This window comes from Schistocerca gregaria, chromosome 3, assembly GCF_023897955.1.
Source record: "Schistocerca gregaria isolate iqSchGreg1 chromosome 3, iqSchGreg1.2, whole genome shotgun sequence".
In the NCBI taxonomy this organism is placed as follows: domain Eukaryota; kingdom Metazoa; phylum Arthropoda; class Insecta; order Orthoptera; family Acrididae; genus Schistocerca; species Schistocerca gregaria.
The window spans coordinates 839,009,186-839,029,828 of NC_064922.1; the positions used below are offsets into that span (position 1 = coordinate 839,009,186).

Below are 20,643 nucleotides of genomic sequence, written 5' to 3' on the forward strand. Positions count from 1 at the left end.
GTCCCTCGGAACTGTGGAGATGGTAACTTGCACTCCAACACATCCTCTCATCCCGCCATTCCCCTGGACTGAACCTATGTTAACCAACTTCACTCCCATTTACTCTTCAGTCTTCTCCTCTTTCCATTTCCTCTTTAGCCATTCACACATCTTTTGAGCCTACACAGTTGTGTTTATCTTTATACTACTATATACCTCTTTACTTCTGTATGCATCCTCTTTAGTTTGAATCTGGCACAGTAATTACACTAGAATATCTTTGGCTTCCCTCTGATACCCATGCCTGGATCTTTGCTACCTTCCCTGTTTACCTTTCCCTTGTTGCTTCAGAACCTGGGTTGGTAGTAAGTTAATCCACTTTCCCTTCTTCCCCTCTTTCCACCCAGACGAAGGAACAAAGTTCTGAAAGCTAGGATATGTAAATTTTCTGTTCTGTTTTGTATATCTATTGGCTGTACTGAGATGAGGTAAATACTGGCCAGCCCCTCTATTTCTTTGTTAGTATTTGTTTCATATCTTTTATGAGATTTTCCATTAATCATTTATATATAATTTTTGACAGGTTTTTGGGCATTGCATTAGACACATACTGTGTCAACTGTGTTGTTCTAGAGAGAGAGAGAGAGAGAGAGAGAGAGAGAGAGAGAGAGAGAAAGAGAGAACGAACAAACCTGGCCTATAAGCCTCCCCTTTCCATCTTTGCTGCTTCATCACAGATGTTGTCCCACCATCTACTCCTAGTTCTTCTTCCACATGTCTATTACAGTTTTCTAGAGAATGCTATATTAGGTAGTCTATCTTTGGACATTCTTGCTATTTGATCATTATCTGACTATTGTCTGTTTTAGCTTGTGAAGACTTTAAAGTGCTCACACAACTCCAGTAAATGTTCATTTTCCAGTGTCCATTTCCTTGTATCTTACTCACAAATCCAATTCTTTTTAACAATTTTTTCCTTTGGAATATTATTTGTCATTGTCATTCTTACTAATTGTGAAGACTTCACATTCATACAATAATACCTGTATTATAGTACAGTGCTGTGAGCTAATTGTGAAATTGCTGTTGAATATGCTTTCCTTTAGGACTCGGGTATATACTTTTTTATTCACAATCTCTTGATCATATTGTTTGGACTTAAACCGGTTCATCAGTTTTGACTCTTCACCAGAACTGAAAATACAGAAAGACATAATTCAGTGTTACTATTAAATATAAAAAGTACAAGATAAAGAGAGAAATAAAAATATTCCCAGTATCTTGTTATCAAAGTAACATATGAAGTCTCGCTTCAGTCATTTGATGGATCCGCTCATTTCAGCTGTGTCAGGCCAGTGCTGATGGCTAAAGATCTCATCCAAATGTGACATTTCCACTTCTCCATGCAATGGATTGAGAGGAAGTTCTCCGCTTTGCCGGTGGACTGTGTCATTTTATTTTGTTCGTTCCAGTGGCAAGCTAGAGTACTGTGCCATGAAGATTTCAATGTATACCTGAGCTGCAGGCATATATACACAAATGAACATAAAATTAACTACATGAGTTTTTTTAAAGGTGGTGAGTGAAGCTTTGTCTACCACTCATAGTACTTCAGCTGTGGGAATCATGGAGCTTCACACTAGGATAACTGGCATAGGAGTACTACCGGTGCTGTTTTCCTTTTCTTTTTTCAGTTATATTAATTCAGTACAATGTCTTTAAATGTCAATAGTGTATTCTGCTTACCCTACCAATGTGCTGTGTTTAGACTTTTCTATGGAAACTATATTTGACTAAATATTCATTGAAACTAACTTACAAATGGAAATTAACATGTAATTATAAAATATTTTTTAAATTGTCAGTCAGAGCCCACATTGGCCACGAGCATTTATTTATTAGGAAATAGAAAGAAAAATGGACATAAATTGTATGACAAATTTTCAATTAAAGCCACAATCTTTGTCAAAATGCTTTGCACACACATACTGAACACTACCAGCATATGGACCTCATACAGATTGCTTATACTGCACACACAGAGTTTTAGTTTTTTTGAACTTTTGCACCCTGATATCTGGCAGGTCTCTTGTACTGGTACCTTGTGTATTTCAGTGGTCTCAATGAATGTATGACCAGACCTTTTCCTTGACTGTACATATGCATAAGAGTCTTGCAGGGTAACTTTCTCTCCTATTGTATCTCTGTAAAGGGTAAGGGCATTGATTCCACCCACCAAGGTATAGCATGGTGGGGGGGGGGGGAGGAATGTGCATAGGCCCATAGGCCATCTGCAGCAGCCAGACTTGACAGTGTACAGATGAGATATCAGGTCCAGAATATCAGTTTCAAGTTTAGTGATATTGTAGCAGCTCACAGCTCCAGGGAATGTCTTCTGTGTTTCTTGGTCCACTGCAACTGAGAGGCGCATTGTGCTTAGTAGGACAACAATTTTTGTGGTCTTACACTGATAGGATGTAGTTGTTGTCACCAGATTTATAAGAGTGTATGATACATAGATCTAGCATTAGGCATTGCTGCTGGAGGAACTTCTTTTAGGGTTGTATTCAGTGTACCCACTATGGTTGTGTTCCCTTGGTTCATTTACTCAGCAAGATAGAACTGCTCATCTAATATTATAAATGCACCTCATTTACGGTTCTGGATACAGCTGTCCTCTAATGGACTCCTGGGTGGGATAGCTGTTGCAAAGCCATTGGTCTTGAGACTTTCAGCAAAAGTATGATCATCGTCAGATCTTAAAAACTGCACGATTTCCATGAGTTCTTTCGTTCCATAATGTGAGGAAAAATGCAATTCTCACACTTGAGACTATAGAAGTTTGAGAAGGAATTTCTTTCCTCCAAATGCTCCACGTACATATGCAGTGGCTGCGGCAGCTTCTAAGTGGACAACATCAAGTAGCATGTGTCATTCTGGCGAACTACTCAGGCTCTAATTTCTGTAAATGTTTTTATGTTTTGTAGAATATTATACTCTCTCATCACTTGCCAGCATACATGTAACACCCTGTGACAAGATGTTTCAATGCAATGAATTTTTTGAAAAATTTCTTGATGCCTTCAGCTGCCATTTTCTTTATTTCATGTACAATTGTACAATTTCGGCCATTTTCAAGTATCTAAAATTGAAGTATCATACAGTGGATACATTAGTGACACTTGTGATTTTGATGCGTGAATAAGTCATATCTGTAGATGTACTAAGCATATTATAACTTACTTTATGGATGATTTTTTAGTAGTAGATTATGTCACGTACATTGTTGCTCTTAGGACATTATGTTATGCTCATAAAATAAATCAGAGCTGTTCACGCTATTTTAGGAGCACATTACTTTCGAGCAGTTGTGCAAAGCTCTTACATATAAGGCTTGGAAGATTATAATTATTTAACAGAAATTGGCTTCTTAGCATTACACATTGGCCCTGGAGTTTCCGCCAACTTGCCCTAATCTTCCAGGGGCATGGTCCATTGCAATTAGTCCACACTTTTATTGGCTACAGGCTCTTCACTTTCAACTTCCAGATGCTGAGTTGGATGCAGTTCTTTCCCTTTTTTCGTCAGCTGGGAGTAAGAATTTCTGGCACAACTGGAATTGAACCTGTAAGCACTGAATTATTTGTATGTTGGGCACTGATGACCTTGCTGTGTAGCACTGTCACTCATAAGTCATCATCATTATTTTTTGTATGTTGTTCTATAGGTTCTGAATATTCATCTTCCAACTCTCATGATTTGCTTTGTTCTGTTTTGTGAGTCTAATATTGCATGTCATCTTTGTTTCTTTGATCCACTTCATCACATTCAAAAAATCTTCTCCTTCGGAATCTTCTTCTGGTAAACTGTTCAGGTAATTCAGTAATTCTTCGTCAAATAGTAAGACTGATGCGCCATAATAATGAGCATTAAACTTCTATAGAGAGGCTACTATGTTTCCTCTGAATGGAGGGAAATGGAAGGAAAAAGATGGAATGAGATCACCACAATGAAATAAGCTAAGTGGATTTAAAAATCCTTTAGATACATGAAACGTAAAAAAATACTTCACCGATCAAAATAACTGACTGTGCTCCTTTAAGGTAAAAATGTTTAGAATTTATTCCGTTTTTTGTAATAGATGTTTGGTGGTTTAAAGTTTTTGTGAATGACAAAATACATTAAGTCATGTAATATAAACCCTGTAAATTAGAACATATACTATTTATTAAGTGTTAAAAATGCTCACCAGTCAGATTGACAGGTGAAGTCCTTCTATCTTTAAAAGGTAAACTGGTAGGATTTTGTGACACAAAGAAATCAAATTCCTTCAGTTATCACATGCGAGGGGACACTTCTTATTATAAAGGTGAGGGAAAGAGTCACAGTTTTATGAGAGGTGTTGGAAAGAAGAGGTACAAAACAGCACTGTGGATACAGTTGAAATCTTTATTCAAAAGTAATCACCAGCAGCCTGAGAACAATTATTCCACTGTTTCACGAGGGAAGGACTCCCTGTTTTTAGAATTCCTGTAGTTGTGATGTAAGCTAGTTCTCAACTATGTCCTTCACTTCATCCTCCAAGTCAAGCAATTCCCTTTGAGATATTACTTTAATGGACCAAACATATGGAAGTCACAAGGTGACATATCCAGGCTGCGGCCGCTTGAACTTTCACCATTACACTTTCTGTGGCCTCAGAGGTGTGTGGATGCATGTTATCGTGGAACAGAATCACTCCCTCCATGAGCGGCCCAGGCCATTAGCTCCTGATGGACATGGTGTAGGCTGCAGATGGTCTCACAGTCCATGTCACCGTTGAGGAATTGGATGAGACTCAGACCTCGGACATCGAAAAAGATGGTGAGACTCACCTTGCCTCATGAGGGCACAGCTTTGAATTTTTTAGGGGGGGAGACACGTGCGCACAACCAAGCTCGTCACTACATTTGCATCCCTAGATGGCTCCCTATGTTATCTCCAAGCGGCATATGCAAATTTCATCTGGTTTGGCTGTTAAAATGTTTTTGTACCTTTTCATTTGAACACTCCTTATAGACTGGTGTCTGTATCTTGCAGTGTTCTTTTTGAAGTCTGTAGCTCTCATAATAGTTGAGGGTCCTCCATGTTTTAATAGCTAAGCACAAGTCTGATTTTCATCATATTTTTTATGTTCTTTATCATTGCTATTTGTGTGTGTGTGTGTGTGTGTGTGTGTGTGTGTGTGTGTGTGTGTGTGTGTGTGTGTGAGGTGGGGGGACGCTTCAGTATCAGCTGTATCTGGTGTTTTAAATTTAAAAGGAAACTGCAGATGATGACTTTTTGTGAATCCATGTTTTCCTCTGTTCCTTATTAAATATTTTCTAGTGAATTTGCAGGAAGAATTTTTTAATTTTTTAGTATTTCTGTCTCATTCTGTGATGCTCAAAATAATTCTGTTTCACTTATTGTACTGTAGAAGTGGTTTTTTCCCCCACCTAATTCTAAAGCTTATTGTATTTATTGCAGGGTATCTTCTTATCTTTGTAATTACTATTAAATACCAAAATTTACATTTGTAGGTTGGGTGGCAGAACTAAGTTAATATGCAACTGCTGGTGATGTAATTTATTTTTTTTACATATCTTTTTCAGTGTCATGTCAGTGTAATACCAATTTATTCCTGCCTCCATGAACGCACCATATTTAATTTTTCAATATGCTGTGGAGCAGCTGTCTTTATTTGTATGCTGTCATACACTCTTGCTGGAACATTTGGATACCTGACATTTGGTGCCGATGTCACAAGTGATATTCTGGAGTCTTATTCGGGATACCATCCATCTGTCCTGATTGGTATTACAGCTATTGCTATAAAGACATACACAACCTATCCAATACTACTATTCTGTGGAAGGTACTGTTACTGTTTTAGCTGTGGAAAGTACTCCTGGTTAATACGTAATATGAGCATAAAACTGGTAAATGAAAAGGAGTTACGTTTTTCTTTCTTTTTTGCAGGGAGGCAGTAAACAAAATATGGTGTACATTTTTCTACAACAGTCAGGCCGATATTGCAGTTAAAGAACCAATGAGACGAGCTGTAATAGCAACAACGTGGTTTATATTAACATTGCTCTTAGCAGTGCTCATCCCTGATATGGGAATTGTGATAGATTGTCTGGGAAGTCTTGCAGCTATTTTCATATTTGTTTTCCCAGGTAATAACAAATACTGATAGTACAACTGTCTTTGACTTATAAGACCTAATGCCATACTTATTTCTCTCACTTTTTCTTTTTTGGCAGGTATATGCTGGATGCAGTCAACATTACACAAAGATCCACTTATTCTTCTAAATAAAGACAGATTTTATATATTTTTGTCTGTGTTGTATATACTGACTGGGACATTTGTATTTGGAGTAGTTCTAGTGCAGGCAATTGAAAGATTCTCCGAAAAAGACCAATCACCTATCAGACTGTGTGTGTAGCCAGTGCATGTGTGTGCCCTCGAGCACTGGTGCAGGGAACATCTGTTATTTATTTATACATTCCTATTTATCTGGTTAAGACAACATTGTGCTTATTAAAAGTTTCATTAATGATCTCTGAAAACTTTTGACTGCTTGATCATAAAATGTGATTCATATATATTGCTTCCAGATTTTGTTGTTATTTTAAAATACTAAGTTAATTAATTTGACAAATTTACAGAATGTGCACATATAGCTTCAGTAAATTTAGACTGGTCGTGATGCTCAGGGAAACTTTAGAGTGGAGTAGCCACCTAGGGGATTACAATGCATGCATTTGATGATATCAGAAGCGCATGGAGGATAAATGATGAATCATGATTTCAGTCATGCTATTTTAAATTGTATTTTGAGTTTGCTATGTAGATTTCCACTTTTTAAATTTCACGCTGTTCTACAAATTATCTTTTTCACATAGAAAGCTTGATAAGGACAATTTTATTTATTACTTAAAATGTAAATATTATATTTAAATTAATGAGACTGGTAGTAATATTCAGAGAGAAATAGTTATGCTGTATGGCTGACAGAACTGTTTTAGTAGTCTTCAAAGATGATATATGAAAGGGTTGGGGAGATACCACAAGGCATAAGAGAAGATTGAGGAGGAAAGCTTAAAATGGTGTGATCATGGGCATTTGAAGAGAATGGAGGTAGCAAAGATGCCTGAGAAGATGAGTGCGAGAAAGACAAAGGGCAGGAGACCAGTAGGGAGCCTAAACGACAAATGGCTAAAAGGAATGGCAGAAGTCATCCTGAAGAGAGAGGAGTGGGCTGGACTAGTGACAGAGAGGTGACGGGAAGACCGGAGGTGGTGGCAAGGATTGGTCCAGGCAGGCTGTGCCTGTGGCAGATAACTGTGCATGACGACGACGACGACGACGACGACGACGACGATGATGATGATGATGATGATGATGATGATGACAACGATAACTACTCTTTAATTAGTAACTTTGCAGATTAGTTTCTAAACCAGTTTGTTATAAATGAGAACTATGGGGATTACTTCACACTACTCTCTTTCCATCATATGAAATTTAAAGTAAACTGAAAGAAGAGTCCTTGATAAACTTTCATAATTTGTGCTTTTGGGGGACACTGTTAATGTGAACACTAATTTTTATTTTTATCAAGTACACAACCTGAGGGAGCATATTTCAGCTGCAAAAATGTTGCATAAGTGGAAGTCTAAAAACTTTATGAAAAGTTTGTACAATAATAGGCTGATTTTTCTGGGTTTTAAGACTGACACATACACCTTTTACACCTTTGATGGCATGGTGTTTTACTAGCCAGGGATTTTTTTCTTTTTTTATGGATGGTGACCCACTACAGTAATTAGTTTCTGTTAATAGACTGATACTATTGGTGTGGAGAGTAGTTTTTTATTGACTCTCAGGTGCATTGTTAACCTTTCTTGTATGTCTGTTTTGTGTATGTGCCATGGCAGTAGTTTCCCAGAATGATGCCAACTTTTCTTTCTTGCTTCCTTTTTTTCTTTTCTTCCTATTAAAGTTAAAAGGGATGATTCTAGATTTTAGTAACCCCTTTTTGACTAGAAACTTGTCTCACTACATTAGGATGATGTGAACAAGAATGAGATAATTGTGCTATCACACTATGGTCTTCTTGGTGGAGGACATGATGGTGAACATGGAAGTTACCATTTAAAATTTGTATCCCTACTTACCACAGACTTTCTGTGGCTTACAGCATGGTGCAAGTCCATCTTGTTAAAGTCATATTGATGGCTTATGTTTTAGATGTATGAGGTATAACTGTTACTGCAGGCAGCCATGAGATTATTTGTAGAGATTAGCTTTATGTTTTGTGTTTTTGATGCTGATGATAGATGTGGAAGAGTGCGAAACCAGTTATCTGCTCATAATGCACTATTCATGAAGAGTGCTTGTAAGGCTGAAGAGCTTGAAAGTCCCTATTTCTTCAACAGATAACCATCAATGCCATTCCTCTGAGATACTGTCGTGAATATTAGAATACAGAACATGACATGGGAGCAAAATCTGATGTGGAAATTAATTTCGTGTTACTTCTCATCCATCACTAACCAGATATCGGTGTTGGAAATTTATTCAACAAAGATAATTTGATTCTGCTTTCATAATAGAGTGCCAGTGTAAAATTAAGCTCTAGTGACTTTATCTTCAGTGATATTTGGTCTACAACTAAGCAGAGGAAGTATGGCCAAGACAGCTGGCAAATTTAAACTGTCATTCCTGGTTTCAATGATTTTGTATTTTTTTCATTCGTCCTCTTATCTACACAGGCTGCTTGGCCATGTGATACGGGAAAAGTCTGTTTATGTACTTGGTGGATGCACATAGACTTAAGATGAGATAGTCTACAGAACCCATCACTCACACACACATGTACATTTCTGTGTGTTCATACTTACATTAAAATACCAAATTGAGAAAATTCTCACTCACTCACTCACTCACTCTCTCTCTCACTCACTCACTCACTCTCACTCTGCATTAAGGAATCGTATGGCTGCAGCTCTGTTTGTCGTAGGGTTGAATGGTCAGAAAACAAGATTAGCTGAATTTGTGTTCTTCATTTCGTAACTTTTATGTATAAATTCTGTAAGTTTGGTGTAGATAATTTCCTTTACATGTTTGGGAAAGGAACAGGAAATTATAATGGGCTGCAGTTATTTATGTTGTCGGTCATGTTTTATGAAAATTTGAAGTACCCATTTAAGTTTCCACTGCACCAAGAAAAAATGTCATCAAGTGAACAGTCATATAAGCTCTGTCAGTAATTCTATCAGTTTTAATCAATCTTCTGTAATATTACTGTAGTAATATCACCAATACTTACAGATTTTTTGAAATTTCTCTATTGCTTGTACTTCCTCATTATTTGAAACATTGATCTATAACAGGTGCTTATTTTGTGTTCATCATATTGAGTGTTCTTCTTTGTGTTTGATTTCATCATCTTGTAGCATTTTTGTGGTATCGTTTAATGTCTGGATTCTCTTGGACAAAATTTTACTGTCATCACGATGTATACTGTAACTATTCATGCTTTACTTGGCATTAAAATGCTAAATAACAAAGAAACCTCTGCTTAAGAAGTTCTCCTCTTCTGAGGTTAGGCTCACTATGGGAAAAGTTCTGAAAACACTGACTGTGCAGTGGTGCGCCTGTCGCAATGGCTGCCCCATGCAACTTCACTACAGATCATTCACCGTATCTTTGATGGAATGCACAGTGTTTTCACTATCACCCTACCAGCACTGTTAAGTATTAAAAAGATACACTGTAATGTACCACTTGCAGTTCAGTACAGCTTGTAATCATCAGAACAGAAACAACAATTGAACCCAATTAAAATTAATAAAAATATAAGAAAACATTTTCTGTTATGTGACAAGCATTACTATTACTCACTTGTGTGGCAGCTGTAAGTTCACGTTTGGCACGAATGTATTTTGTGATCACAAAATGCAGTCTAAAGCAACAAAATATTTTGGGTCTTGCACACTTTGCTGGTTACGGCTCAGTGATGACATCAAAAGTTTTTCTTTCTGATCTATTCCCAGTGCTGTGCTCAGTGAGTTGATTCCAGGAGATACCCTACCAGCTAACTGCTTATCAGCTAATTACTTTTGAATGATAGTTGGGAAGACAGTAGGATCATTTATATTGGCTTTTGCAGTTTCACATTTTGATGTGCAGAGTTAACTGTAGTAATGAAAAATCTGTTGACAAAAATGTAGCTGTGAATCATAGTTACACAGCTAGAGCTGCTAAATCACCTGCTAATAGTCTGGGGCATTTTTCATTGTGGTCGTGAGGTCCTCCACCTCTGCTGGTAGGAAAAACAACAGCCATCACTCCCCTCAAGGCTGTCAACTTACTGATAATAATTCCCTCATGAGACAAGTGTTAAACAGTCATAATTTTAGCTAGAGCCTTGCTAGTGATGGTAGCTCCATCTGCTAGTGCAGCATTGCTGGTGTCCTGTGGTGTTGACACTCTAACACCAGCTCTGTACCTCACTGTAAAATCACTAGTGACAGACAGTGAATTGTTTTGTAGCATTAGTTCCATAACCATGCACTACTGAGAAGCAGCCCAGTTACTTGTCTCTATACATTGCTCTTCTTCTGCCAGAAATGAATTCCTTTTGTGGTCCATGTTGATACAAAATTTTAATGCTTTACAGAAATATGTTATTACAGTCACATTTAATTTTATTAAGCAGTTGTAGGGGGTCTTGAAAAACAATTATAACATTTTAATTTTGCTTTCCAATAGTTTTTCTAATGACATATTTCTTCTTAGGTCAAGTGAGGATTTTGCATTTTTTGCTGTATGTTGTAGGCAAAAGTTTTAAAACATCAGTCTTGATACATACTAAGCTTTTGAACAAATTTGCATCGATCTAAGACGGAAATGTTAGTCTCATCTGAAGCATCTCCCTGAAGTTGTTAGAAGTGTTTACTATTTCTGAGAGGGTGGGAGTGGAGGGGGGGGGGGGGAGGGTTGTCACATTGTTTTCTTGTATTGGTGTTATATTTTTATGTTCTGTTTTTGCCTTTTCTTCTTCTTCTTCTGTTTTATTTTAATAATGTTGAACATGGCTTTTGTTGGGCTATGTAAGTATTCATCATTATGCATTCGTTTTGCATATCTCATTACATTTTTAATATTTTGGAATATTTTTTACAGGATGTGGAGAATTCAGATGTGGATTTTTTTGTTGCTCACATTTTGTGTATCCCCTGGCACAAAACTCTTACTCTACCTGTGATCCAGCTGTTAAGTATAGAACTGATAGTTATTGTTGTTCAGTCCAAAGGCTAGTTTTGATGCAGCTCTCCATTATACTCTGTCCTGTTCAAACATAAACTCCAAGTAGCTACTGCAACCTTCATCCTTCTGAATCTGCTTGCTTTATTCATCTCTTGGTCACCCTCTACAATTTGTACCCCTCACACTTCCCTACTGTTGAGTGCCCATATCCACCATATCCATCCATCCATCCATCACACTTCCCTCAAAGACTAAATTGTTGATCCATTGATGTCTCAGAATGTGTCCTGTCAACCAATCTCTTTTTGTCATGTTGTGTCAAATTTCTTTTCTCTCCAGTTGTATTCAGTAACTCCTCAGTACTTAAGGTGATCAGCACATCTAATCTTGAGCATTCTTCTGTGGCACCACATTTCAGTTTCATTTCCACACAAATACTTCAGTGGAAAAGCAGTTTGGAATTGGTGGTCACCTTGAGGTGTTCTGCTGTGTTGTTTCCAGGATTTGTACTTATGACACCAGTTTGAGAACCCTAACAAGGATGAAATAAATGAAATCTTTGCTGAATAATAGATGATGTATTTAAGACACTGTAGTACTCCTGTGGGAATAATGTGGCATGTGGCCCTGCTGTAGGCGTTCTTTTTTTTTTTTTTAAAAAAAAAAAAGACATTAGGTGACTTCTGAAGGAGTCCTTCAGCTGGCTGAGGCTGTTTCTTTCTACCAGCATCCTGCAGTTGTTTTATTATTTTGTATCATTTGTTAATCTTTCCATGTGTTATATAATTTTTGGATTGTGTTACTTCAGCTTACCTGTTTTGATAGCTTTCTTTCGTTTTGAGAATTTTTTCCATCCTTTTTGTGGCTACCTGTTGCCAGCTAGCTTCATAATATTTTCCTAAAAGCCATCTTATCACCCTTTATCATTGCAGCTCTGTGACATATCGGTTACCTTTTTTCTGACAGTATTTTATAATCATCGTAGCATTTCAATATTTGTTGTTCACCACCCATTGCTCTTTGTTCCTGTTCATCCTGTAAAATGGGTGGCTTTCACCTAAGATGTAAAATGACTTGTGGTCTAGTTTTTCTGTAATTTTTCCTTTGTAGCTTTTTATTGTGCTTACCAAAATAATTCATTGAATTTTCTTAGTTTTCGTTTTAGCAGTGAATACCAATATTTTGTTATCTTTTGTGTAATTAAGTACTTTATTCTGTACTGCATTGTGTTTTATTTGATGGCCCACTAGATTGTCAAATTAGTAAATGAAATGTCTGTATATGATTTAAGGTAGTTTACGACAATAAGAGGTCACCAACATAACACTACTGTTTCAGAAAGTTAAGTACGTACCTCAATACAGAGACTCAGAAATGCAGTTACACGTAACTGCAAAGTTATCAATTCAAATTTTATGTGATTAGTTGTAAGATGTAGAAAGGTGCAAAGTATCCAGTTATGGATACCTTTTTTACCAGTTATATTTACCTGTACTGTTAAAGAAACTGATACTATTGTTTTATCATATTAGTGTAAAAATATTTTGTTATGTATTAATGGAAACTGAATCTTTATTGCATGTTCAATTGTTTATAGCCACACTACATCTCTCCAGACAGTATGTGCACATTCTGTGATGAATTACTTGTAATGAGAGAAATGTTATAAAAGTTATGAAGTTGATAGTAGGATGTTAAGTTTGTGTTGAAAAAATCCCCACGAGATTCCATTCTGTAAGACTTGTGCTACATTATGCATACACATGAGTCATACTTCATTGTGGTGCTATTCTGTATGCTCAGTACATGTGATATCCAGAGGACAGAAAACTAGATATTTTTGTAAAGTTCCTATTTTTGTACACTAATCTGAAAATTGAAAAATTTGTTAATGTACTTACAATAATAAAATATTTGTCTAATCCTAACCCTTTTTATTTCCTTCATATAATTGAGAAGAAGACAATGAATAAAAAAAAAGTTGAGTTGCACTTTCTCACAAAATTAGGAAGCAGTCTTCAAATTTCCATGTTTGATGGCAACACCTTGAAGTTACAGGATTTATTAAAAAGTGGTTTCTGGAGCTGATTTATGTAGCTAGTATGGTATTCATTGCGATTGCTGTGTGTAGGTTGACAATTTCTTTCGCATCCAATATCTTTGTCAGGGCGACTGGCCTTTTCCAGTTTTGTAGCAGTTGTCCACAACTACTGAAAATCCCTGCCTTGTCATTTATTACTTTCTGCAGTGTTCTTTGGTAATGTTGGTTTTTCACCTTGGTAGTTTTTCTTTCATATCTTTGTGAAAAATTTGGTTGTCAGTATATTCTCCATTCTTATTAAACAACCATGCCAGTGCTGACCACCCACTGCATCTACAACAGGTACTTTAATACCAGGTTCTTGCTTTTGTGTTACTTGGATTTTATAAATACTTTTTATCCAAGAGTAAGAACTGGCAGAGAGTAGTAGTTTTCAGCCCGTGGCAGTTTTGTCATCTTATGATGCAGTTTGGTACTACATTATTAGGCGACAGTATAACCCTTTACTACAATGCACCAACTTAAAATTTGAGATTGATTCCAGCACAGTTCATTTTGGGAGGAATTTTAGTTTTCCTTCTTTACTGAGGGTCATTACTTACTGTTATGAAGTTTGGATATTTCATGATATTTGAAACAATGCTGTAATTGAAATTTCAAGATTTCATTGTTTCTTGTCATACACCATCTAAGCTAAAAACAGAAAAAAAAGCTATTCCTGGTCGGGCCTAGAGACCACATGATGATGACTGACTGCCATGTCATCCTCTGCCATATGGCGACATTTAGATGCATTATGGGGTCAGCACATGGTTCTCCTGGTTGTTATCAGCATCCCTGACCTTTGAACAGTTGCTTATTTGTGAAGTAGCTTCTCAGTTGGCATCGTGAGGCCGAGTGGACTCTGTTCCAGTCCCCTCTCATTAAGGAAAAATACCTGGCAGTACCAGGAGTGTAACCTGGGTCCAGTAGTGTTGCATACGGGACATTCCATTTTGGAAATCATTGGGGAATTTGATGTTCAGAGATCTACAGTGTAAATAGTGTGCTGAGAATACAAAAATTTGGGCGTTACCTCTCACCACGGATAATGCTACGACCTTCAATTACTGACCAAGACTGTGGCATTTGCGTAGAATTGTCAGTGCTAACAGACAAGGAATACTGCATGAAATAACTGCAGAAATAAGTGTAGAATGTATGGTGAACTTATCCGCTAGGACATTGTGGCAATATTTGGTGTTAATGGGGTATATCTGCAGATGGGTGACACAGGTGCCTTAGCTAACTGTGTGACACTGCCTGGAGTACCTCTCTTGGGCTCATGACCATATCAGTTGGACCTTAAATGACTGAAAAACTAGCCTGGTCAGATTAGTCCTGATTTCAGTTGGTAAATGTTCATGGTAGGGTTAGTGTGTGGCACAGACTCTCTGAAGCCATGGACCCAAGTTATCAACAAGGCATGTGCAAGCTGGTGGTGGCTCCATAATGGCGTGGGCTGTGTTTACACGGAATGGACTGTTCCTTTGGTGCAACTGAACTATAACTGACTGGAAATGGTTATGTTTGGCTACTTGGAGCCCATTTGCAGCAATTCAATGACTTCATGTTTAAAAACAATTATGGAATGTATATGGATGACAATGTGCCATGTCACCAGGCCACAATTGTTCATGATTGGTTTTAAGAACTTTCTGGACAATTTGAGTGAATGATTTGACCATCCAGATTGCCCAACGTGAATCCCATTGAACATTTATGGGACAAAATTGAGACCGGTTTATGTACAAAATACTGCACAGGCAAAACTTTCACAATTATGGACAGCTATAGCAGTAGTGTGGCTCAATATTTTTGCAGGTGACTTACACAGACTTGTTGTGCCTGTGCCACATAGAGTTGCTGCACTATGCTGGGAAAAAAGGTCTGACACAATATTAGGAGGTACCCATGACTTGTCACCTCATTGTATTCAAATCAATAATTTTCTGTAGGGACTATTCTATAGGATCTTTAGTTCGTCATCTTTATTTTACCGAGAGAGAATTTTGGCACATGTTCTCCATGTGTTCAGATCTTGTCCAGCTTTGCTACATTATGTTAAGGCATGGTTCTTGCTGAAGTGATATGATATGCAGTACAAAACATTGCAATAAAGGTCGTGCAATATGACCGTTACCTGTATGACACACCTATGTTCCCTCAGGAGCAATGCAGCAGGTGATGATAACCTTGTGTGTGATGCATTGCTGCCAGCTTCCTTGCAGACTACTTCCAAATATGTCACATATTTGCCTGAGGCTGGAATGAGGTATGGTTGTCCTTCCATTGTTAAAGACAATTTCGATATGTTAGCTACATTTGAAATGCAGCATTGTACGACCTAAAATGCACCGAAAATAAACTGACCAGCAACAACATTTTTTTTTTCCTCTGAAAACTTTCAAAGCATGCAATGTGTTTTACTTAATTTAGAAGTATCACAGTAGCTGTGGGCAAGATTGAAAAGAATACCAGTTAATTATCAAGCTGTCACATCAGAATTTATAAGCAAAAAGCTTTTTACAGGAAAGTTCCTTCAAAATTAAATGAGATTGCGTAGTGGAGGGCAAACATGAGTCCCAAAACAGTGAGTATTAGTTTATGTGAAAATTAAGAATTTTACTGAGAAACGAACTACAGAGATGGATGTAGCATTGCTTCATCTACACAAAACAATTTTTTGAGGCACATCAGATGATTTGAAATTTCCGTCATGTATCATGTGATACAGATGCATGGAGCAGTCACACTCCATGTTGCTCCAGGTGAGATGGCAGAAAATCATATTGAAGTTGTATCACTGTCGTCCCTTGTGAACCAGTTATGTTGCTTCCACAAAGTTTCCATGGCCTCAATTAATGCAAACTGCTTTGATTTCAACAAAAATTTGGTTAATATAGTGCTTGCTATATGAGAATCAGCACTGTGAGAATTAGTCTACTAGTTCCTACAGGAGCAGAGATGTGAGCAAAAACAATTTTCGGGCTGTCCTGCATGACAGATGTGTTGTGCAGGTGGTACCAGGATGCCTCTTAGGGCTACACTTGCGGATGAGAATGGCTGAGCAGAAAAGGGGGGGGGGGGGGGATAAGGTGGATAGATAGAGGACGTGTAGGAGTAGATGGACAGGAACAGGTAAGACGAAGAGCTGACTTTAGAGACTGGAGGGAGGAGATGTACAGAGATGGAGGAGGAGGAGGAGGAGAGAGAGAGACATGGTATACGTATTAACCCTGTTGTTTTGTCAATCTCTACTGTACAAATGTACTGTTTAGGTCAGTATTATCTAATATTAAAATACTGAAAAAAATGAACTTCTACCAACACATTTTTAATGCAGCTGCTAATGTTGTATACCAAGATGTTATTGAAAATGTTGATAATATACAAAACTTTATTTAAGAAAATGTCTTATTTTAATATTCACATAGGGTAAATTTGAAACACACAATTCACAATAAGGCAGCCTTCCTAGAAAGCGTTCTGTTGTTTCTTTCTCATATTTCCATTCTTCTTTTGTTACTTTACTGATTGCAGTTTGGACACAAGTAATCACAAAAATATAAAAAAAAGTATAAATACGAAATGAGTTTTCACTGTGGGCAATTATTTGTGAAAGCATTAACATTTATTTTCTAATTTTTATTCTTATTTATTGCAATTTGATTACAAGTACCTGACATGTAATTTTGCAAGCATGATCGTTTTGTTGTCGTCATTTTCTGGACACAGCTTACAGGGTGTATGTTTAGTAGGTTTTCTTGCTGTCACTTATTCTAATATCTGTCACACCTTGAGGTGAGGGACTTGGGTAATTAATTTTTTTATTTTGTGCATCTCGGTTGCATTGACATAAACTTAACTTGTATTGGGTAAATTTTGGCTGACACATCCATTTTCAAACCACACACTTTGCTGTTAGCCATAATTATTGATACAATATGGTGCCAAAAAGCACAGCAGAGTATACAGTGGACAAAAAGTATGGACAAAAAGTACCCTTCAATGATGTTAGCCTATGTGTGTGTTTGCTACAGTATGAGACAGTAGCAACACATAGGCTATGATCAGTGACAGTACTTGTTGCCCACTGTATACGTTGCTGTGCTTTTTGGCACCGTATTGTATCAATAATTATGGCTAATAGCAAGATGTGTGGTCTGAAAATGGGCGTGTCAGCCCAAAATCGGTAACCACTACAGCTGATCAGTGCAACTGAGATGGTCAAAATAAAAAATAAATTATCCAATCATCACTGCTGAACAGTTGCGAACATACCATCCCATCACAACATGCCTCGAAAGAACACCTTCAGGTTTTTGGATGCACCTAATCATTCTCAGAGAATTTCTGTTCTTGGGAAGCATTTCCTTGATGCAATGTGTTCTTCTACCAGTGACTTTCCAACTCTCTCCAAAAATATTTTGTCTCTCAGTATTAGACATCTGTTGTTTAGTTTTGAAGCCCTATACAAAATACTACTTAAAATGAACTTTTTACATCTCTTATTCTGCTGGCTGCATACCTGGTAACTCCTGGTGTACCTTGGATGACACTCGAGGCTAATATGCAGGCATGTCGTGCTGTTGGCTGTAAGTGCCATTGTGTATTCTCATTTTCAGAAAGAAAAGATTGTATGCAACTTTGTACAGGCTGGGGACTATTGTCACTGTCACCAAAACACTTGCTTTCAGCTGCACTACTTCCATGATCTTCAAACTTTGTAAGAATTGCTTCATCTGTTGAGAGATGTACCAATTCTTTCAGGTCAACATCAGTCAACGATCCAATTGCCATTGTTGTAATTTAAACTGAACAGAAAAAAAAGATTCAGATAACTGAGAAGTGCTAAAAAATTTCCTGGCAAAGCAGGGAAATTGTTGTAAATGGAGAGCCTTTGTTAATTCTTCAAAATAAGTTGAGATGATGAACATTATTACCACTACTGAGTGTAACAGAAAACTGAAAAAAAAAAAATTGACATAGTAATAATAATTCTGCCAGGTCGACACGATATGAGCATTAGACATGCAACTACAGATGTTCGTGAGCAAACTACTTAAAATATTTTATACTTGTATTGCTTATTCAGTTTTTCAGTCACCAATTTCATAAAGTTACCTTGGTATTTAAATAATGAGAAATGAAATTTAGAACCATTTTGAGTCATGTAGGTTTAACAAAGTAGCAGGGTTAAATGGACCACGGAGACACATACTGTGGCAACAAGACACTATGTGACATTCGGCTGCTTCATTTCTTCATTGATAGTGGGGGGTAGAAGTTAAATACTGTCTACTGTAAATTCACAACCCCCCCCAGTATTACAAAATTATGTGGCCAGTTCGCTATTGGTAAATGTTGATAAGCCTCATTAATAGGTTGGAGGCAACATCAGCATACTGTTACAATAGATTGCTGTTGAACATCTATGAGCAGTAAATACGTAACCACACAGTTCACAGTTCTTTCAGAATAATATGGTACGCGTGACACTATTTTTCAAATAAATTAAACAGACATTGTCATTAACTGTTCTAGCACACGGCCTATATGTGTTACACTTATTAACTTGCTGCATTGTTAATCAAACAAATATATGTTTTGCATCTGAAAAATTGTCCTTTATATATCCTCATGAGAATAGGCACTGAAACTATACATCGTTCGATGTTTAAGTTACAGAAATTACAATTAAAGCATAACTCATTCAACAAACTGAATAAACTGAAAAATTCTTTCTTTTTAACAATTCCGCCTACCACAAAGGTTAGGCTGAATTTATTTAAGTAATGAAATTAACAGAGATAGTTATACAAACAATGCTTTTGACAAACCGGGCAATTATTTTGGCATTAATTAAGGGCTGGCTTTGCTAATATGCTTTCAAATAGAGCCAAATAAATACTTTAAGAATCCTAATAGTTCCTCTTCCAAATGTCTGTAATTAGTACAGAATTTATATTTGTTTGTCAGTCAACAGTAGTATCTAAGTCATGAAACAATTACTGATTTCACCCTATAATACACTCCTGGAAATGGAAAAAAGAACACATTGACACCAGTGTGTCAGACCCACCATACATGCTCCGGACACTGCGAGAGGGCTGTACAAGCAATGATCACACGCACGGCACAGCGGACACACCACGAACCGCGGTGTTGGCCGTCGAATGGCGCTAGCTGCGCAGCATTTGTGCACCGCCGCCGTCAGTGTCAGCCAGTTTGCCGTGGCATACGGAGCTCCATCGCAGTCTTTAACACTGGTAGCATGCCGCGACAGCGTGGACGTGAACCGTATGTGCAGTTGACGGACTTTGAGCGAGGGCGTATAGTGGGCATGAGGGAAGCCAGGTGGACTTACCGCTGAATTGCTCAACACGTGGGGCCTGAGGTGTCCACAGTACATCGATGTTGTCGCCAGTGGTCAGCGGAAGGTGCACGTGCCCGTCGACCTGGGACCGGACCGTAGCGACGCACGGATGCACGCCAAGACCGTAGGATCCTACGCAGTGCCGTAGGGGACCGCACCGCCACTTCCCAGCAAATTAGGGACACTGTTGCTCCTGGGGTATCGGCGAGGACCATTCGCAACCGTCACCATGAAACTGGGCTACGGTCCCGCACACCGTTAGGCCGTCTTCCGCTCACGCCCCAGCATCGTGCAGCCCGCCTCCAGTGATGTCGCGACAGACGTGAATGGAGGGACAAATGGAGACGTGTTGTCTTCAGCGATGAGAGTCGCTTCTGCCTTGGTGCCAATGATGGTCGTATGCGTGTTTGGCACCGTGCAGGTGAGTGCCACAATCAGGACTGCATACGACCGAGGCACACAGGGCCAACACCCGGCATCACGGTGTGGGGAGCCATCTCCTACACTGGCCGTACACCTCTGGTGATCGTCGAGGGGACACTGAATAGTGCACGGTACATCCAAACCGTCATCGAACCCATCGTTCTACCATTCCTAGACCGGCAAGGGAACTTGCTGTTCCAACAGGACAATGCACGTCCGCATGTATCCCGTGCCACCCAACGTGCTCTAGAAGGTGTAAGTCAACTACCCTGGCCAGCAAGATCTCCGGATCTGTCCCCCATTGAGCATGTTTGGGACTGGATGAAGCGTCGTCTCACGCGGTCTGCACGTCCAGCACGAACGCTGGTCCAACTGAGGCGCCAGGTGGAAATGGCATGGCAAGCCGTTCCACAGGACTACATCCAGCATCTCTACAATCGTCTCCATGGGAGAATAGCAGCCTGCATTGCTGCGAAAG

The 20,643-nt window shown here is 38.3% G+C and overlaps 1 protein-coding gene across 1 annotated transcript in view; it reads left to right on the forward strand.

Annotated features, from left to right (window-relative positions):
• Positions 1-13,211, forward strand: part of LOC126354700 (putative sodium-coupled neutral amino acid transporter 7) — a 70,581-nt gene extending 57,370 nt beyond the window's left edge. Inside the window, exons 6-8 of the mRNA XM_050004517.1 lie at positions 5,613-5,875; positions 5,980-6,179; positions 6,267-13,211. Coding sequence (XP_049860474.1) covers positions 5,613-5,875; positions 5,980-6,179; positions 6,267-6,451 — 648 coding nt within the window. The 3' untranslated portion in view covers positions 6,452-13,211. The remainder of the gene's footprint in view (positions 1-5,612; positions 5,876-5,979; positions 6,180-6,266) is intronic.
• Positions 13,212-20,643: the final 7,432 nt, after the last annotated feature.